This window comes from Nothobranchius furzeri, chromosome 16, assembly GCF_043380555.1.
Source record: "Nothobranchius furzeri strain GRZ-AD chromosome 16, NfurGRZ-RIMD1, whole genome shotgun sequence".
Lineage (NCBI taxonomy): Eukaryota > Metazoa > Chordata > Actinopteri > Cyprinodontiformes > Nothobranchiidae > Nothobranchius > Nothobranchius furzeri.
In genome coordinates, this window is record NC_091756.1 from 34,700,120 (window position 1) to 34,720,134 (window position 20,015).

Consider the following 20,015-nt stretch of genomic DNA (forward strand, 5'->3'; position numbering starts at 1 on the left):
CTGGAGTAAAGCTACAATGGCAAAGTTGGAAAACAAATTAGATTAAAAACCTCCACCAATAACACGTTTTGAGCTTAAAGCAATGATCTGGTTGTCGGTTTCACTGAACCACCATCAAAATTCCTTAATTACTACTGTTCAAAATAACAATTTGACCATTTGTAAGCAGAGGATGTCAAGTGTGAAAAGCATTGTCATAGAGGAGGCTGCAGATGCACATCCAGGACACCAGATGGCAGTATAAGCTTTATTGAGTTGCCAATGGGCTGTGCATAAACATTAGAAATTCACAGAGGCCACTTTGGAAACAGGGAGGATATTATAAATATAATAATACACACAATAACTCGTTGTAAAGGTATTTTTTATGAAAATAAACAAAAAAGTAGTCATGCATGCCGTCCAGAAGACAAATATCCAGGTAACTAAAACACCAGATGTATTTACATATAAACACCACTGGTACTGTCAGCATGCCTCGGTCACCACGTGAGATAAAGCCTGCAGCTTGATCCGTGACAAATACGAGGCAGCAGCAGACACAGAGTCACCAGACAACACTTGTGTTAAACAAAGGCTGATGAATTCATCCAACACCTCTCCACAGAACACTGTTGCTGTGAAAATGTTTTCCTGTGAATCACAACGCCATCGCCTGCTTTAAAAAGGAGTTTCACTCACAGATACACATTAAACAACTGTGAAAAATACAGAGCTGGTCGGATAAACTAACTCATAGCACATTAAGAGAAGCCCAAACGGCACAGTGATGAGCAAACACCCCCGTCCTGTAGCTGAGAACAGCCCCACCAACAGCTCACGCGCACCACCGGCCAATTTTCTCGTCACACTGAGTCGTCCGCAGACGGCCTGGTGACAGTCAGATCGATACGTTTAAACCCTCCAACGGTATATTGAGACCACCCGAAAATCTTTGGAAGCATCTGGGAAAACATTATTGCAGAGGAGAGGTATGTGCGCTGTGAGACAGATGGTCATTACCCGTGGAGTTTTAATGTCAGGACGTAATGAAAAGAACTGGCAGAATTTAATAAAAAAAAAGCAAGCAGTCCTGACGTGAAGGACGGTACGGGAGTCCAAATGCAGAATAATTAAATCCCTTTCATCTCACCACACCCATGAGCAGGAGTCCGTTCCTGATGCACGAGATATCTGCATCTTAAACAAGTGAATATGTATAAATAATTCTCAAAAGTTCTGCTTTTTGATCTCTGTAAGTGACCCCTGTTGGAGATGTTGTCATGAACTATGAACCCATTTATTAACACAAGGTGAGTAAGAATGAGTTCATCATGCAGGAAAACTTCAGAGCATGCGATGAAACATCTCCCAGTCTTCTGGCAGCATGTGCAGCATCAGCACTGAGAACCAGTTTATTCCTGCAGGGTGGAACCGGGCAGCTCGTTGGTCAGGGTATGCCAGCGCTCCACCTTCTTGCCCTTATTCTTCAGGCAGTCTATCCAGTGTTGCAGGGTTTCTCCCTGTGAGTGGCACCCAAGGGACACTCCCCCTAACAGAACAGAAACAAAGACCAAGCACGCTTATGTAGACAAAAACAAAAACAAAAAAAAAAAAACAAATATGGTGATTTTTTTTGGTTTTAGGGTTTCAGTTTGCTTGTCAATTTTCCAATAATTTCACTTCTGTTCTCCTCCCACAGCTTTGGAAAAACTGGTGCAAATATACAGTGGCGCCTCCAGAATAATTTCATGGGGCCAGAGAAATTTTTGGGTTGACACACCAAATTGATCCTTGTGGTAACTGGGGAAGTTTAGCCTGTAGTGATGCAATACATGCTCATTCATTCTTCTTCATAAAAATATAAATACATTTATGGTTTGTGTGAACATTAGCATGACTTATTGCAGAACACTGGTCTTCCCTCAGTGTGGCCAGCAATTTTCCAGGGGTGACCATGGCCACCCCTGGCCAACCCTTGGGGGCGACACTGCAAATATACAAAAAAAATGTAGCTTTAGTGGCAACGGTCAGCCATAACATTTGGTAAGCAGGTATATATGTCTGTGGTAAGCATACATCATGAAATCTGGGAAAACTAACTTGTGTCCTTACAGCCTTTGTTGGAGCTCTAAAACTTAGGGATAGTTCACATTACAGACATCGGTTAAAGTGGGAATGGAACACATAGTCTGACTTTATTTGTGCAAAGTGAACCTTTAATAACTAATTTGCCTTTGAGAGCTTTTACGATGACATCACACCAACTTTAGAGTGGTGGAAACAGTTCTGAAATATTTGCAAACAAATTTTTTATTCTCCTGGAAATTGATGATATTTATAAATTATACATCAAACTATAGACATATTTCTCTTGCTTTAGTCGCCATGCCTCAGCAGTGCATCGTCAGTTTTACAGAGTTCAGCCGTATCAGAGCGCCTTATTTTCCCTTATAACCTGGAAGTGAAGGGTCTAATGAATCTGTCGTAGTGTAATATATGGCTTCCTTTGCATTTGTGCATTTGAGCAAATGTTTCTTACAATGTATGGTTACCATGGATACCTTAATGTGTCAGTAGCAGCAGCTTTAACGTTTCTGTTGACCTTGGTTCTCTCTACACTTAAATGCATTTGTAATTGTTTCCTGATTAAATCTTCCACACCACATATGAAAATAATGTATGAGTAGCTGAATTTTCCCCATTTTAAACAGACATTCTTGCATTTTAATATGTTAAAATATTCTGACATATAAAAGTTTTGTTCATTGTCAGAGCTCATTAAAATGGTTTCCTCGTCATGTGCTAATAATAAAGCTGATTTACACCTGCTTTAATGTTACCTTTGCGACTTCGAAATGCCGACTGAGGTCAAACTGCATGTGCTTAAGAGGAAAAAGTAGAAATTGCAAATTAAAAATTAATGAGTCAGGCTGCCCTTGTTACCTTTCCTGACAGATAGTGCACATTTCACACTTCCAAAGGCTGTCACGGTTTCATCACATCAAATAATTACATTTCTAATGTAGTGAGATGTGCATGGAAATGTACCTATGGAAGCTGCTGAAAATGCCTACTATCCATGCCTACTAAAGACAATAATTGTATCCACGTATCATGGCATTACCAATGATTTTGCTAAAGTAAAACAATATTTCTGTGTCCTGTTTAAAAAAATTATAAATAACCATTCTCTTTTATAAAGTAAAACTCCAGAACAAAATCTCCCCCATAAAAGAGAAGGAAACTACATTTATTTAATATATTTAACTTAAAACCAAACTGAAAGGTAACTTATAGTCGTTCAGCCACGTTCTGTGATTCCCTACAGCAAATTAAGGACATCCTTAAATATAGCTGGCAACCATTCCTATGGCTCATATGTGTGAAAACCAGGCAGCTAATCTTACAGGAATCCAACCACAGACATGTATACGTAGATGCCCCGTGGACGGAAGCTGTCTGTTGGAACTGCCGTAGTGGCTGGTTGCCATCTTAAATTGGGTCTCCATTTGCCCCCAGTGCATTTTTTTCTACTGAGGAAGGTGCTTACCCAACTAAAAACACGCTTTATTGTGCTGCCATATGGCATTGCATGATAGTAAATATAATATAATAAAATAAATAAAATATAAAATCCCAACAGGTAGGCTAGAAAAGTAAATCCCACATGATCTGCTTCAGTAGTGCACCAGTTGTTGCACAAAAAATGGGCATAGTTGCTCAATCTGCTGACAGTTGGGTTTGGAGTGTGAAGATCTCATCCAATATGGCGGCGATGCTGTTATGCTCTCCAGCACCTAGTGGCGCGTCTACGTATCCATGTCTGTGAATCCAACAAGGAATTATAAACACTTAACATGGGACTTTTCTAGCCTACCTGTTGAAATTTTATGTTTTAATTTATTTAGATTTATTTTGTTTAATTATATTCATATTTTAACTATCATATCATACGAAATGGTTGTTTTGTGAAAAAGCACAATAGAATGTGTTTTTTAGTTAGGTGGGCACCTTCTTCAGTAGAAATAAATGCACTGGGAGCCAATGGAGACCCATCCAAGATGGCGACCAGCCACTACAGAAGCTCCAATTGGCAGAGCCAGTCCACGGGGCATCTGTCTGTGATTATAAACCGCCACTGTTTAAACTCACCAATGAAGTCATTGGACCTCCCCAGGTCGTAGTCCCACACAGTGACCTCTAGAGTCTTGGAGGCCAACTCTGAGAAGGAAATTTCATAGAAGAACTCCTGGGTGACGATAAAAAGGTCAGAAAATTACCAGACAACAAGAAAAGTGGATAAAAACTTTAAGACTCCCCTTAAATAGTTTAAAGACATGGTGTCAATAAATCTGTGAAAAATGTATAAATCATGAGTAGGAGTTAATTATGCATTAGAGCAAAAGTCCAGAGGTTTTATGTTATGTGAGGGCACCATCTAGAGGCAGAAAACTGTATTGCACCTTAAGCCCCTCTCCCCACTTCTGTGATTACAGCTGGAAGCAACACCTCTCATTGGTGAACATTCTAGCCAGCGTACACAGATGTGTAACGCTGTTGGCTGATGCTAGTTAAAAATGCATGGGGTTCTATGTGATGGGGGGCGGCGGAGTTTGCTGCAGTTCTTTTCTCTGTTCTAAATGACTTGAAAGTCTTTAAAACCACAACAAGCAGGAGCGCTTAAAGCATTTCTTCTAAAAAAAAGATGTTTGCGCCGTTGCCAGATGTGTTTTTTGACTACAGCTAAAAAACTACAGTGGTACAGTCGGCATTTCCGTCTTTTTTCTGATTAGTAATTTCTGAGCTGCCTACTCCCGCCCCTCATGTGCCCCTCTGCCTGTGAGTTACCAGACTCTTTCTCTGTGCAGAATGAAACAGAGGACGAGTCTGACAGGCCGGGCTAGCACATCTCCTGAGAAGGGGAAAACTCCAGATTGCTGCTTTAAAAAAGAAGAGACAAAACCATTTCTTGCCAAATACTGAGCCAAGTCTGTACACCCATATATTTCATCTAGAGTTGCTATAATAAACATTTCAGAATAAGTTACTCCCTTATGAGCACACTTTTGGCATTTATGGCAATATTGTACTTTATTGGTGCTTTATAAATGTCCACAACTTTCAAAGGGTGCCTTGTGGTAAAACGCCATTTCTTAAACACTATCAAACATTTTAAAAATGTTGCGTGGAGTCTTTCTGTGATCTGATAAAATACGTATTATTAATGTAAAGTGTAGTTGTTATTTTTTTAAAAGACTCAGCTAAACTTAGCATGGAGGGTGAGCGTCTCTGCAGTAATGACATAGATCCGATCTCACACACACTCCTAAACATGAACATTACCTCGTTAAACTCTGGATTCAGAGTCTTCTTTATAACCGCTGTTTTGTGCTTGGACTTCTTCTGAACATCTGGCTTCAGATACCTAAAAGCGAGGCGTGTGTTATTATCGTGTACAAGACTGATCATTATAATTCACATGTAAGTGCGTAGAGGGTGATAGCAAATGTCAGGACTAAAGGTCAGAGTGTGATCCTACATCACCCAAGCAATTATGCAGGATTAAACAACAGATTTACTGGTTCCTACTGGACTCCTTCATTTTTATGTCATCACCTCCTCTGTGAGGGACTCAGAAGATGCTTTTTGTTTTAAAAGATAGTAAGAAATTTAAGATTTGTTTTCTTTTCAGATATGTGGATCACCTAATCCCCTAACAAAAACCAAATGAGCACATCTTTTACGATGATTTTAACTCTTTTTACTCGATAAGCTGGTGATGTGCTAACGATTTTCTCTGTCTCGTGTGAAGCGAGTGCGTGGGAACTGATTAGCACCACAGAACAGATTGAAAATGCTCAGTATCCCTGGCTGTCAGCGAATTCCCAGGATATTTCTGAGCCAGCTGGAAGGAGTCTGGCAAAAATCACTATTCACTTTTGTCTTCCATCCACCACCCACAGCTCAGAACGCGTATGTTCCCACACGCTCTCCGACACAACAAAGCATCTGGGAAGGAGCTGCTGCCAAAAGGCCAAAGATGTGAGTAAGCATCCAAAATGAAAGGAGAAGCGTGATGTACAGAAGTGGATGTGTGAGGGACGGGTGAGTAGGTTTGGTGGGAGTTTAGAAAAGGGTGAGAAAATAGAGTTTGAGGCTTGTCAGAAAGAGAAAATAGATTGTTGAACTGTGGTGAGCACAGAGGAGTGAAAAATAAACAGTTTATATAAACGACTCTTATCTGAACTTTTGTTGTATTTTAAATCATGTACAGAAGGTAAATTTGACAGCTTCTACTTTTGGGGGTAAGAGCACACACAGCTGTGTGAAGTTTTCTTCTATTAACGTGAATTTACCAGAAAATTTGGTTAGGGTTTGCATGAAATGATGTTTGTAAAAGCAAATAACCAGACTATATCCAAGATAGGAGGAGTGCATGTAAACACAATCATACCCAGATGGAGTTCTCTTAGGTCACATCAGAAAACTATTTATTACTTGACTAAAATAATCCTGATGAATCGCTGGCTGTGATGCACATGAATCACAAGCTTACAATAGAAAGAAGCACAACACCTGTGCAAATCAAATTTGATCTTACAAGCATTAAACGGTTAAGTGAAGATTATAATGATTGTAAAAATATAAAAATAACAAAAGTAGCTCAGAAATAACCTTCCTCCATGAGTGCAGTTCTGGAGGGATGAAATTAACTTGAAATTTTTATTTTCTTTTGGAACAGTAAAAATCTTGTTCTTCTTCTGGCATAAATTAACCCTCATAGATTTATTGCATCATGATCTAAACTGTTTTAAAAATAGAAAAACAGCAATGAGCAACAGTGACTATAACCATAGCGTCACACCTTACTGCTCTGCAGCAGTAACACCTCCCTCCTCTCCGTCCTCCTCCACTCACACACCAGCAAACACCACGCTGCTCTCCTATCAGCGGTGAGCGTTGAAACTCCCGACACTAACATCACCGTAACTCATTTCCCTTAATCCTTCACGGTTTAACATCAGATCCTGACACGTTCATCAGTCTGTTTTGAAGGCTGTCAAACAAACAAAGGGTGGGGTAAAACTCAGAGATGAACCGCGTCGTCCGCATGATGGATGAGCGCACACAGGTGGTAAAGACAGGTGAACAGAAGAGGTCATCCTGAAATGAGTGCGAGACGTCAGTCCATCACTCTCAAAGCTGTGTGTCGGACCAAAGCTTTTGACCTCTTAACGCTGAAACTTGCCTGGATCCTCACAACCAAAAGCAGACTAATTCAAAACGGGTCAAATTTTTACCCCAATTCTCCAGATTCAGCATGATTCATTCAGCAGTAAAACCTGTTGTTAATTATTTGCTTCATTATTATTTGCAAATACACCTGTGGGACAAAAACAATTAGGCCCACGCAGTGATGAAGGTAATGGGACCACTTATTATGTAACGCATCACACGGCAGCAGCCCAGCAGTCAACAGCTGCTGTGTGATAGTTTAGGATCTGACACGTGCCAAATTAGGAGCCAGATAACCAGTTTAGACCATTTCTTCAAGGTTTTGAGATTTTCTCCAGCAGCAGCGATCAGAGACAGATCTTAGACTGGCAAGAACTGAGAGGGACGCTTGCTTACGTTTTGACGTAGGGGTCGGAGAAGCCGTTGACGTCCATGGCTGCCAGGTGGGCGCAGCGTTTAACGCCCACACACAGCCCACCCCGAGCTCTCTCCTTGGCCTCGCCCTTCAGATCGCTGTCGCTGTTTGGAGGGAGGAACTGGAGGCAGAGCAGCAGACGCCCTCTCTCCTCCAGACTTCTCTGCTGCTCGGTCTCCCACTGAAGGACAGAAGGGACACAAACAGGAAGAGACAGGGATGAGATGTGTGTGCTGCATGTGCTGCTGGGGATAATGTGTTGCTCTGTCTTCACCTCCAGCTTTTTTTTGTTTGTTCGTTTCATTTTCCTTCCCTCACATGAGCATCAGTCTGCAGCAACAGTTGAATGGATAGAAAAGGCTCTGAACCCACCAGACAGACTTAGTCTGACTTTGATGGATATAATGAAGCTTGTAGAAGCCGAAGAGTCCTCTTTAATCCTCAGAAGTTTGCGGAATGCTAAAGAAAAACAATAAAATGTGTTCTAGGCTAGAAGTCGACCTGTGATCGTTATCAAAGCCGATAATCAGAAGTCAGGTCAGCCATGCTGGCCAACAAATCAGCTTGTTTTACTCTAAATTGCTGATGCCAATTTTAAAATAGGAGACATATTAGCAGCTCTCAATTGCACATGAGAGATGATATATTAAATGTGATGTCACAAACGGGGGCTTTTTGAAACGGCTTGTTTTAGACACAATTCCTAAAACCACTGACAGAAAATGGATGCATGTTTTTCAAGATTGTTTAGTAAAGACCCACATAGCAGCACAAAAGGATACAAAAGGTGAGTTCTGCATAATGTGTCCCCTTTAAAGGCAGAAAATGTCCAACATATCAATCAGTTTAGTTGTTATAGACCTTTTCACACTTCCTCCTTTTATCTCCCAGAGTTGAGGCACATGTGAGTTGCTAAAATTGCACAGTGGAAAATAAAAATCTGAGATTTTGTGGTGTAGACTACTTCTGTGCTCACGTTTTAAAAGAAAATGCCCAAGTCTTTATTTTCAATCAGACACAAAATTAGCATGTGAATGGATGCAAGCGGGGAAGCGAGCAAACTGTGGAGGGAAAGATGTTTTTCTGAAAAAGAGAAATTCTTCTTCAAGCCTGACCCCCCCCCCCCCCCCCAGCAACAACAGCAATAATAAATGGGAGGAGTCCATGAAAAAAGACAGATTAACACTCTTGAGTCTATTCTTCAACAACTGAACGTGTAATCTCAGTCATAAATCTGGTTTCCTGATGCTACAATCCACCCACATGGAAAAATTACACTGTTGATAGGTGAAATTAATAATTATAGAACAGTTAATAAATAAAATTTCGTGCCTTTCCATTTAAATAATAAAGTTCATAGGGAAGCTTTTAAAGAGACAATGTGTTTTCTCCATTATTCATGTAAAATATGATTCAAAATGTTGTTCAAGATTAAATAAATGATGCCCAGTTGATGAAAAATTTTGGCGGCTTCGTAACATGAAGCCATAAAAATGGGGTCTAAAACCCATGGGAGTGGGTCCAAGTCTCTGGGCGACGCCATTTGCTATGTTTCCTACAGAAGCCCATGAGGACAAAATGCATTTACTGATTTGTAACAAATCGTTACAAAACTTTTGCCATTCATAAATGCTGTTCATTTCATCCTGACAGCATATGACTTTTGTTGATTTTATGTTCTTGTTTACTCGAGCAGAGGCGTCCTCCTAGTCCAGCTGCTGCTGCAGAACCAGGTCACTTTATCGTGCCTTCAGCCTCATTAAGACGACAGAAGTGAACTACCCGCTGATAACTGCGGCTGTTGTTTGGTTCTGTGCCATGCTTTCTTTCTCACTTTGTGTGTTTCCCACCTGCCTAATGAGTCTCTCATTATTGATCTGTGAAGGTCCATGCTGTTTTATTACCAGCTACCTGATGCAAGCTATCCTCGCTCAGTGTGAGTTTGAAAGTCTCCAACTCATTGTGGACAGATGGCAAACTTGCCACTGGCAGTGACGCTGATTCCTGCTGAAAAAAAAAATAATAAAAAAACGACACTGAAAGAGGAAGAGGAGGGAGGCAAGCTGGTGAGATAATAAGAAAAACACCCGAGTCGTGAGGCATATTGATCGTCGTAGATGTGCCTAGCTCATGCCAGAAGATAAGATTTAATGAGAGATGGAGAGATACAAAGGGGAGACAGTTGTAGAACAGACGGTTTTCTCATCTTCTGTGATGAAACAACAACTTGTAAAAATGGTGCACTTTCAGTGATGCAAATGTGGTCTATAAATAGCAAACATGTATTTGTGCTGTAGGCTATGAGTGTGAGACATGGGCCTTGGAGGACATCGCCTTCTCCCTCCTCATCCTCTGGTTCTGCTTGTCACGGTCTGCCCCTGCCTCCCTGACTGTGTCTCTCTCCTGCCCTTGATTAGTCCTTATTGTTTTCATCTGCCCCTTGTTTACCTGCCCATGTGTTCCTAATTTGCCCTGTGTATTTATGCCTCCCTCCTTGTATCAGTCTTTGTCAGATTATTGTGTTTGTTGTCAATGTTGTTTTTGTCCTGTCGTTCCCGCTCTGGTATTAAAACCATTTTTACTTTATCCGAGCCTGCATTTTTACCTCCGGATCTGCTCCACCACACATGGTCCATCTACTCCTACACCCGCATTGTGACAGAATGATCTGACCAACCTGGACCTGTGGTGAGCTCTAAACATCTGCCTGGAGGATTATTATTATTTTTTTTTGTTGCTTTTTCTCATTTTCAGCAGAGGGAGATTCTGTCCTGAGGGGTTTTCGGCGCATCCTACAGGTTTTCGGGGTGGCCGAGCCCATTGGGAGGTTTTGGTGCATCCTACCTTTTCTCGGGGTGGTCAAAATCATTTCTCCTCTCCTGCTGTTTTGCCCCATCCTGTTTTCCCACGGAAGCTGCGGATCCTGGTGTTTCAGTGAGGTAAACCCCCTACGCACACCAACATTCTTCGGGGTGGTGGGGCTGGACTTCCTGCTCCATATCTGCTTCCCTTCACCCAAGCCTCCGCCTATGGACCCAGTTGTATCCTGATGCGCACCTGCTCTGACTGCTTGTCGAGTACCTGCCGCCGATCCTGGTTTCCTCGCGTCGCTCCTGCAGTTTCATCTACTTCCTGGTCCATGCCTGCGGGGTCTACACCTGCAGGTCCATCATGCTGCAGCCCCTTCAGAGTCCTGCTGCTGCAGCCCAAACCAGAGCTCAAGGAACTCTCCAAAGCCAGAGTTGTGCCGCCTATTTCAGAGGCCCCTGCTCTGCCAACCAAGTGTTCGAGTTCCAGTGTCGGAGTGTTTGAGTTTCCAGTGTCCGAGTGTTTGAGTTTCCAGTGTCCGAGTGTCCGAGTTTCCAGTGTCCGAGTGTCCGAGTTCCAGAGTCTACGTGTCCGAGTTCCAGTTCCAAGTGTTCCAGTGTCCGAGTGTCCGAGTTCCAGTGTCCGAGTGTCCGAGTTCCAGAGTCTACATGTCCGAGTTCCAGTTCCAAGTGTTCCAGTTTCCGAGTGTCCGAGTTCCAAGTGTTCCAGTTTCTGAGTGTCCGAGTTCCAAGTGTTCCAGTTTCCGAGTGTCCGAGTTCCATGTGTTCCAGTTTCTGAGTGTCCGAGTTCCAAGTGTTCCAGTTTCCGAGTGTCCGAGTTCCAAGTGTTCCAGTTTCCGAGTGTCTGAGTTCCAAGTGTTCCAGTTTCCGAGTGTTCCCCTGTTCCAAGTCGAGTGTTCCTGTTCTGAGTCGAGTGTTCCCGAGTCTCCTGTGTTATGTGGCTTGTGGGCGTCTGGTATCCGCCCCTTAAGGAGGGGTACTGTCTTGGTCTGCCCCTGCCTCCCTGACTTTGTCTCTCTCCTGTCCTTGATTAGTCCTTATTGTTTTCACCTGCCCCTTGTTTACCTGCCCATGTGTTCCTCATTTGCCCTGTGTATTTATACCTCCCTCCTTGTATCAGTCTTTGTCAGATCATTGTGTTTGTTGTCAACGTTGTTTTTGTCCTGTCGTTCCCACTCTGGCATTAAAACCATTTTTACTTTATCCGAGCCTGCATTTTTACCTCCGGATCTGCTCCACCACACATGGTCCATCTACTCCTACACCCGCATCATGACACTGCTAGCTTAAATCTTTTCCCGACTTCCACTTGTTGTCCATTTCTTGGGTAACAAATTCATGTGATCCACTGAAAATCATAAAGCAAGGAGCAGGAATGTGCTTTAAAAAGTTATCCCTGGAGCTTCTGGTCTGACATCTGGGTCTGCCCCATAGACGTCTGGGAGAAATCAGGAAAAAGAGGAAGTTGCGCTTGTCTAAAAATGACACCTTTCAGTTCATTAGCTCCCATCTCATTCAGCTGGGATGTAAAAGATCACACAAGATCTTAGCTTAAAATGGTTCCATTAACTGATGGGGTCTGTATTTGTTAGTCCAAATATCTCATGAACCATCAAAACATTCTGAAATGAATGATTACACGCACTGCTACGACTGACTGACGTTTGGAGTCTACCTAATTCAAGCGTTTCCAGTTGACACATCTTGAATAAGGTCTCTAAAGCAGATCTTCAACCGCATGTTGGACATGGAAAAGCAAAAAGCAAAACAAACAACCTGTTATTTTTGAATACTTGGGTTTGCTTTGACATTTTTAGATTGCTGTAATGTCTTGCAGGTTTTAATCTCCATCACCCAAATCCAGTGTTCTTTTAGAGATGCTTAAAGCTCCATTTGATATTCCGTGATTCCAATTGTGTATTAAGCAAATTGACAAAAGAGAAATTAATTGGTAGAACTGTGGAATTTATCCAGTTTAGTGAGTATTCTCAAACTGTTGAAAAAGAGTTTATCAGCTCTATTGCTTGAGAGAGAAAGAATTGAGAATTCTGGAGAAAAGGTCACACATCATCTGCATAAAGACTCATTTTATGCTCTATGTTCTTACACTTTATGCTTTTAATATCTGTTGTTTGCCTAATTGCTGCTGCTAGTGGCTTGATAAAAATAGCAAACAGTGAGGGGGAGAGTGGGCATCCCTGCCTGGTCCCCCTCTGAAGACAGAAACTAGCTGATATTTGGTTGTTCGTCCTGACACGTGTTGTTGGTGAATTGTATAATGTTTGTAGCCAGTTTATGAAGAAGTTCCCAAAGCCAAATTTATGTAAAGTTGCAAACAAGAACTTCCAGTTAACTCTATCAAAAGCCTTTTCTGCATCTAGAGATAATATACTAGTTTCTATGTTTCTACTGTAAGAGAAATCTATCAAATTAAGTAATCTAAGCGAGTTTGTGGATGACTGTCTACCCTTGAAACCAGTTTGGTCAGGATGTATTATGAAGGGGGTTACCTTCTCTAATCTTTTTGCCAGGGCTTTACAAATAATTTTGAGATCAACATTAATAAGAGAAATTGGGTGATAGCTGGTAAGAAATACAGGGTCTTTGCCTTGGCTTGTACAATTTCACGTCATCGGTACAGTCTCCGTCCATTCCCCCTCCCTCCCTGAATGGAAATTCCCCACACTTGGACATGCCACTCTGTGCCTCCTAGTAACGCCCACTTTCATGGTATTTTTCAAATCTTAACTAGGGGTGGAGTTACGTTTTCTGATGGTGTGCCTGACCTGGCATACTCATCCTCTGTTTAATTCTGCACAGAGAAAGAGTCTGGTAGCTCACAGGCAGAGAGGCACATGAGGGGCGGGACTAGGCAGCTCAAAAGTAACCAATCAGAAAAAAGACAGAAATGCTGACTGTACCGCGCGATGCTGTATTTTTCTAGTTGTAGTAAAAATAAAAAATTGCGTCTGGCAACGGTGCACACATCTTATTTTTTTTAGAAGAAATGTTGTTAGCTCTTCTACTTGTTGTGGTTTTAAAGACATTCAAGTCATTTAGAACAGAGAAAAGAGCTGCAGCGAACTCCGCCGCTGTCTTCGTTGTTTATGAGAAGCTGAGCATCGCTGTGTGTGACGTCCGCGACGCTGTAGTTTTTTTAGCTGTAGTCAAAAATGGCGTCTGGCGACAGCGCAAACATCTTTGTTTAGAAGAAAGGCTTTTAGCGCTTCCACTTGTTTTAAAGACGCGTCCAAGTCATTTAGAACAAAGGAAAGAGCCGTAGAGAACTCCGCTTCAGTCGTCATGTTCGACAAACTCGGCATTATGGTGTGTGACGAACGCTACTCAGCACTGATTGGCTCGGTAAGAATTCTTACGGGGTGGGGTTATTTGAAAAAGAGAGTTCCTAGACTCTTTATCTGTGCAGAATTAAACAGAGGAGGAGTCTGGCAGGCCAGGCTAGTGCAGTCCCTCTTTAAACAAGACCAGCAGCAGCAGGTGATGTCACACAAAAGAGACAGAACATTAAAAACACTTTTTTATCTGTGTGTTTGTTTTAGGTGTTTTCCTGCTGCTGTCTCACTGACTCTCCTATAAAACCAACAAAATATCTTGATAAAACAAGTACAATCACAATAGAGAGTAAACCATTTCAACCCTTTGATGCATGAATTATGAAATCTTCAACCATGATTTTTTAAACAAATTTTTTCATTCATCTTTAGGTGTGAATGAAACAAATGTCATATTTACATATTTTTTGTAACATTTAATTTACACATAGTTTATTACACATCCACCTCAGTGGACAGCATGCATTCTAAACATGAAATATGTTGGCTTGACTTACTGAAGTCGAAATGGAGGAGCTCAAATGCAATAAAGTCTTCAACAGCTGTGCTTAATAGCAAAAATAAATAAATAACAATTTTGAGTACCTGTCCACTGTAGTGACCATCATGCATCAAAGGGATAAGGAGCTCCTTCACTGGGAAACCATTTTTTTTACTTATTTTTGAAAATGATCGATCACTCTGAGTGTTTCATGCATGAACATGAAGATAGTGTCCAACACCCATCTCCTATATTAGCTCAGCAAATGGACGGTGAAACTCTAGGATCTGAAAATCCTGACAGATCTACATCACACTGTCACTTAACCTTCATGGACTCACCCATCTTGACTCGTGACAGGAAAGGAAACAGCAGAGAACGTCTCGGCTAGTAGAAGCTAACCATTAGCATTAGCAACTCCACCATACAGCAGAACTCCTCCAGGCTTATGTTATTTGTGGAGCTAAAACATCTGTGTTAGAGAACAGAGTTATTGGGAGAGTTGCATTGCTGTTAGCCAATCAGAGACAAGATGTCCAAATATCAGGAAATAAAACTTCAAATCTTGTTGTCTGAAGCTACTTTCTCCTCTGGCTGAATTTTCTGTGCTGACACACCTAAGCAGCATGTAGATAATCCCATTCTGTGGGCCATTTCCCAACAGTTTGGCAACTGGATCAGAAGATGAAAGGTTGGATCAATGCTTCGGATCTTTCCCTGGCATTTTTCTCTGTTCTATGATGTGTGTGTTTGGTCTGTAACATTGCTTAGGCAGACCAACACCGCTTTCCAACATTTCCCAATCTGAGGTGTTATACACCTCACCTGCTTTTAATGTAGAAGCAGGCCAGTTTATAATTAGGTGGATTCCCCCACACATAACTGTTCACAGCTTGGGAAGAACTCTGATTTCCCTTTTAAAATATTCACACTTCTTGTCAGGATGGGACTGCAGCATCTAATTATTTTCATCTAAAAGTAATCAGTCAGGTGGGGAGTTACCAGGGTGCTTGACATGCTCTTCACATGCCAGTGGCGGCCATTGAATTAAAGGTGTGGTTGACTGAAAAAACATATTTTAATGATTATTTCTGATTATAATCAGTCACTCTGAGTTTTTCATGCAGGCTGAACATGAAAACAGTGTCCTACACCTATCTCCTGCATTAGCTTCTGATAGAAAATAGACTGTGAGATGCTAGGATTTGAAAATTCTCACACATCTATGTCACACTGTGAATTTGCACTCATGGCCTTGCCCGCCTTGGCTCGCGCCCACCCACAGGAAGGCTTTTTTTGAGCGAGTGGTTTGTTTTAATAAAAACATTATTTTATTCATCCTAACCTGAACAAAAGCCAAGTTAAAAGTATTAACTGAACAAATATTCTTTTATATCAGTCATCACTGAAACGTCTTAAAACGGACTAAAGTGAAAGCAATTACAATAAACTAAAAAACCAGCTAATAAACTTCAGAGTTTACTTTTATTTTGGGGTTCATAATAATTCCAAAAACATTTGAACAACAAACAAACTAAACTGCCGTGTAAAACCGTGATCTGCAGCTCTCACTGTCACGGTGTAGGAGGTGGAGACGGCGGACCATGTGTGGCAGAGCTGAACGGAGGAAAAATGTAGGCTTCAGTAAAAGTAAAAATGATTTAATGGCAGGATGGGATGAGCAGGAACACCAGCAAACAACAACAATGAACTGACAAAGCACAGGGGCAAAACAGGTGGTTTAAATACAGAGGGCTAATTAGGGAAACATGGGCAGGTAAACGAGGGACAGGTGAGAACAATAAGGGGAATCACGGCAGGAGAGGAACACAGTCAGGTTGGGCAGGGGCAGATCGTGACACTCACTGGGACTTCTGCACAGATATTCTGGTCCAGTCCTTGTCTGTCATGTCCAAAGGGCTTTTCCTCCAGATGCTGCAGCTACAGAACTTCAACAGGATTGGGACCCATAGGACCAATAGGTGTCAGCTTCAGAATGATCCAGTATTTGATTCTGATCCAGTGTTCTGTGTAATAAACCTGTTGGGGGACCCATTACCCATAGCTCCAGAATTTCTGGGTTTTGATATTTTCTTTGATCCAAAACAGTTTGAAGACATCCTGTCTCCATTTCTGTGTCAGTGCACTTAGAGTTGAAATTCCAGTTTTGTCTCATTTGTCTAGACGCTGTGTGACTTCTTAAAACTTCTTCCCAGTGATCTTCCTTTTTATTTTATTTTTTATTGTGATTTGTTTTGAAGAGTATTGGCCTTACTGGTTGTCTTCCATCAAGTGAATGTTGTTTCAAACAGTGGCAGGTGCTTTGAACCTTGACCTTGGAGGTCACCTCTAATCTTGTTGGACGGTGCTTTGAGCTCTTTGGCTGCCGCTGGTATTATCCATCTCTCCAGTTTACCATCACCAATCCTCCCACGTGCACATCCAGAGAAGATGGTCCTGTGGATGTAAAAATCACAGGAACATCCAGATGCTTGGAGACGATCTTCTCATCTTCACCTTTAACACGCTGGTCAATAATCATCTCACTAATCTCCAGAGACAATTCTGTCCTTGTCTTCCTGTGGTCCGTGCTCAGTGTGGTACACACCCTGATACCCAACAGCCCTGTGACTCCCGCTCACCCTTTAAACAGGCAGACTGATGGATTCAAAGACAGAAGACACCTGCGATGCTGATCGTAGGACACACCTTGGTTCAACACATCCCCATGGTCTCCATCCTTGTCCAGGATGGTTTCATTAGTTCTTTAATTTAATATTTTAGAACCAAAATTCAAATGCAACATTTGAATTTTATTTGTTTATTTGCAGTAATAATTTATTATTTTTGTCAGATGTGGGTTATTTCAGTGACCATTGTGTATGTGCATGACCGAAGTTATAACCTTCTAGATTTCGTGAAGATAACAAACATCTGCAGAACTGACAGCTACGAAAATGACAGATTAAGAAAGTTCTGGTGACTAATAGCCTTTCCCCTTTGCTTTGAGATCCTGAATAATTTATAAAGAGTTGTTTTTACAGAAGCGAGCCCCACACGAGTCTGCAGAAGCCCGAGTTTTGCCCTTTAAGACAGAGTGAGGTCATATGAGTCGGACGTTCACCTCTCTCAGGTAGCAGGAGATTCCTCTCAGGGCCGGGCTCATGGCCGTCGGCGAAGGCAGCTGCAGGCGGAGCGAACAGAGGAGAGACAGAGAAGAGCACATGAGTGACAGGGAAACTGCAGAAAGCTGCAGAGATGTGGACAGATCCATCCATCTGGAGTGAATCCACGTTTTAAAGCTACAGACCCGGAGCAGCGTGTGGTTTCCAGGACGAGGGTGGGTGAGTGTATGTGGGGGTGTAAACGTTTGATCACAGAGTGGCCCCCGGCCTCAGAGGGATAATCTAATACCAGCAGAGCTTTCCATCACATGAAGAACTAAAGCCCCATCCCCTCACCCCCACCGCTTCCCTCCTACTGTTGCTTTTATTTTTTAATCCATTTGCTGCTCATCTCTCCCGCCGCCTGTTGGCACTCTGACGGTTTCCTTTCTCTCACTTTCTCCCCTCCCCTTTCATTTCTCTGATGCCTTTAACATTCGTCATGGACAGGTGACCCGGCTGACCTTTGGCTTGGACAAAGAGCCATTTGTGGGCTTTAAAAGTAGACACAATTTTTATTTGTAATTTGAAGGAGGCACAAATCGTGTCAGCGGGTCAATAAAACCAGTTCGATACTGGTTTATTACAGAAAAACGGCCTCCTATTCTATTCTTAGATCTGTGTTTAGTCTGGTGCCATTTATCTTTGTTTAAGCTCCTTTTTTAAAATTTGTTTCAAAACGTTTTATTTGACTTTTCCAATTTTCTCAAACATCTATAAATCTTCTTCTCCTTCCTCTGTCTTATTTAGCACCTCTTCACACAGAAAGTATCACTAAACTCCACACAACCCTCCAGACATTCATCTCCCTCATACACACGCATTCTCCCATTTCCTGTCCTCCTCCTTTTATTATTTTAAATGTGTGTGTCCTTGTTTTGCTCACAGGAGGTGGATGCTCCAGACAGATGTTGAAGTGTTTGGTCTGGTCAGGCTTCACACGGCGCAGGGCCACCCTCGACTCCCCGATGAACTCGTTATGTGTCAGCTTGTCTTCGTCGCACACAGACACCCTGGGAGACAAGCAGAGACAGGGCTGGCCGGGGGAGGTAAAAATGACAAACGGCGGACGAAGCACGAATAAAGAATAAGCGTAGCTGGTTAATGAGGCTGAGATAGAAATCTGAAAGCGATCTAGAACGTGTGGAGAGAGCGGAGTGGTAAAAAATACGTATTATGACAATGTCACATTATTGTAGCAGCGATATAACAAGAAAATCTGACCTGAATTAGAATTTAAATAGTCAGAAATCCTAATATCTCAAGCATAATTTGCATATTGTACATTTAGTTGTCACTTTTTCGCCGATGAGAATTCATAAAGAGTAAAAGTACACAGGGAAAGGTTAAGTTAATCCATATCAATATCCCTGATGAACTCTTACACCTGCCATGATGTCAGTGTTATTGGTGGGTGGGGACAGACACAGAGGAGCAAAGGACACAGAGGTGTCGTGGATGCGAGATCCAAAGGTGCCATCTGAGAGGATGGAGCGACGTGAGGTGAGAAGGAAAGGGTAAAAACAGAAGGGTGTGTTTAAACATGAATCAGGTGACTGAATGAGTTTACCTCTTCCTCCTGCACTTCACTTAATCCTGAAGAGAAACATGGATTAGATTAATGAGATTTAAAAGGAATTCAGATGTGCAGGAAAAAATCTGTTTTTGTCACGCCTTCAGGTTCTATTTTCTGCTAATAAAACACAAAATTACAAAACCGTAGATTTAACTCAGCAGGCGGATGGCCTGGGGGTGCAAAAAATGTGCTGGAAGCCTAATAAAGGAGATGGAGACAGAGACGGGAAGGCAGAGGGCTGGCGGAGGGATGATGGGGAAGAGAGATGAAGTCATCTGGAGCTGTGAGATGAAAGATTTACAGGAAATGAACAAATGTGAATGAAGAACGGCTGGAGGAAGTGTGAGTGTAAAAGTTCAAAGGTCAAATGAGTGAGAAGAATATAACAGTTCTCTATGAGACAGCGTGAAGGAACGTGAGCATGTGACTGTCCCTCTGATATCCTACACGCACCACTGAGCCAGTCACCACGTCATCAGAGCTAAATGTGATCTGGGAGCCTCAAAAACTAACATCAGACCCACAAACACAACACTGTCATCTGTAGCAACAGCTCCAGAGTTCAGTCAGAGGCTATTGTGTCACTACAGAGCTGCTGTTGACACACACACACACACACACACACACACACACACACACACACACACACACACACACACACACACACACACACACACACACACACACACACACACACACACACACACACACACACACACACACACACACACAGTGCAGGAGGACCGTGCAGTTGTGGCCTGCAGGTTTTATGTTGCAGAGGTGTGGACTCGAGTCAGACTCGAGTCATTATTTTAATGACTTCTGGCTTGACTTGATAAAATCTATAAAGACTTACGACTTGACTCGGACTTGAATGCCAATGACTTGTGACTTGAATCGACTTGCACCTGTTGACTTGATGTTGACTTGAGCATATTTGATATTTGTGACACGACATGGACAAAAATCATGAATCATTC

The 20,015-nt window shown here is 42.2% G+C and overlaps 1 protein-coding gene across 3 annotated transcripts in view; it reads right to left on the reverse strand.

The window, feature by feature from the left end:
- Window positions 1-213: 213 nt before the first annotated feature.
- The window catches only part of LOC107387956 (double C2-like domain-containing protein alpha), a 29,112-nt gene continuing 9,310 nt past the window's right edge, over window positions 214-20,015 (reverse strand). For 2 of the 3 annotated variants that reach the window (XM_015963248.3, XM_015963247.3), the window contains exons 6-11: window positions 18,346-18,472; window positions 17,420-17,479; window positions 7,615-7,814; window positions 5,326-5,407; window positions 4,135-4,231; window positions 214-1,531 (exon numbers count right to left, since the gene is read on the reverse strand). In XM_015963248.3, coding sequence (XP_015818734.3) covers window positions 1,395-1,531; window positions 4,135-4,231; window positions 5,326-5,407; window positions 7,615-7,814; window positions 17,420-17,479; window positions 18,346-18,472 — 703 coding nt within the window. In that variant the 3' untranslated portion in view covers window positions 214-1,394. The other variant, XM_070545595.1, reaches the window with a different exon arrangement.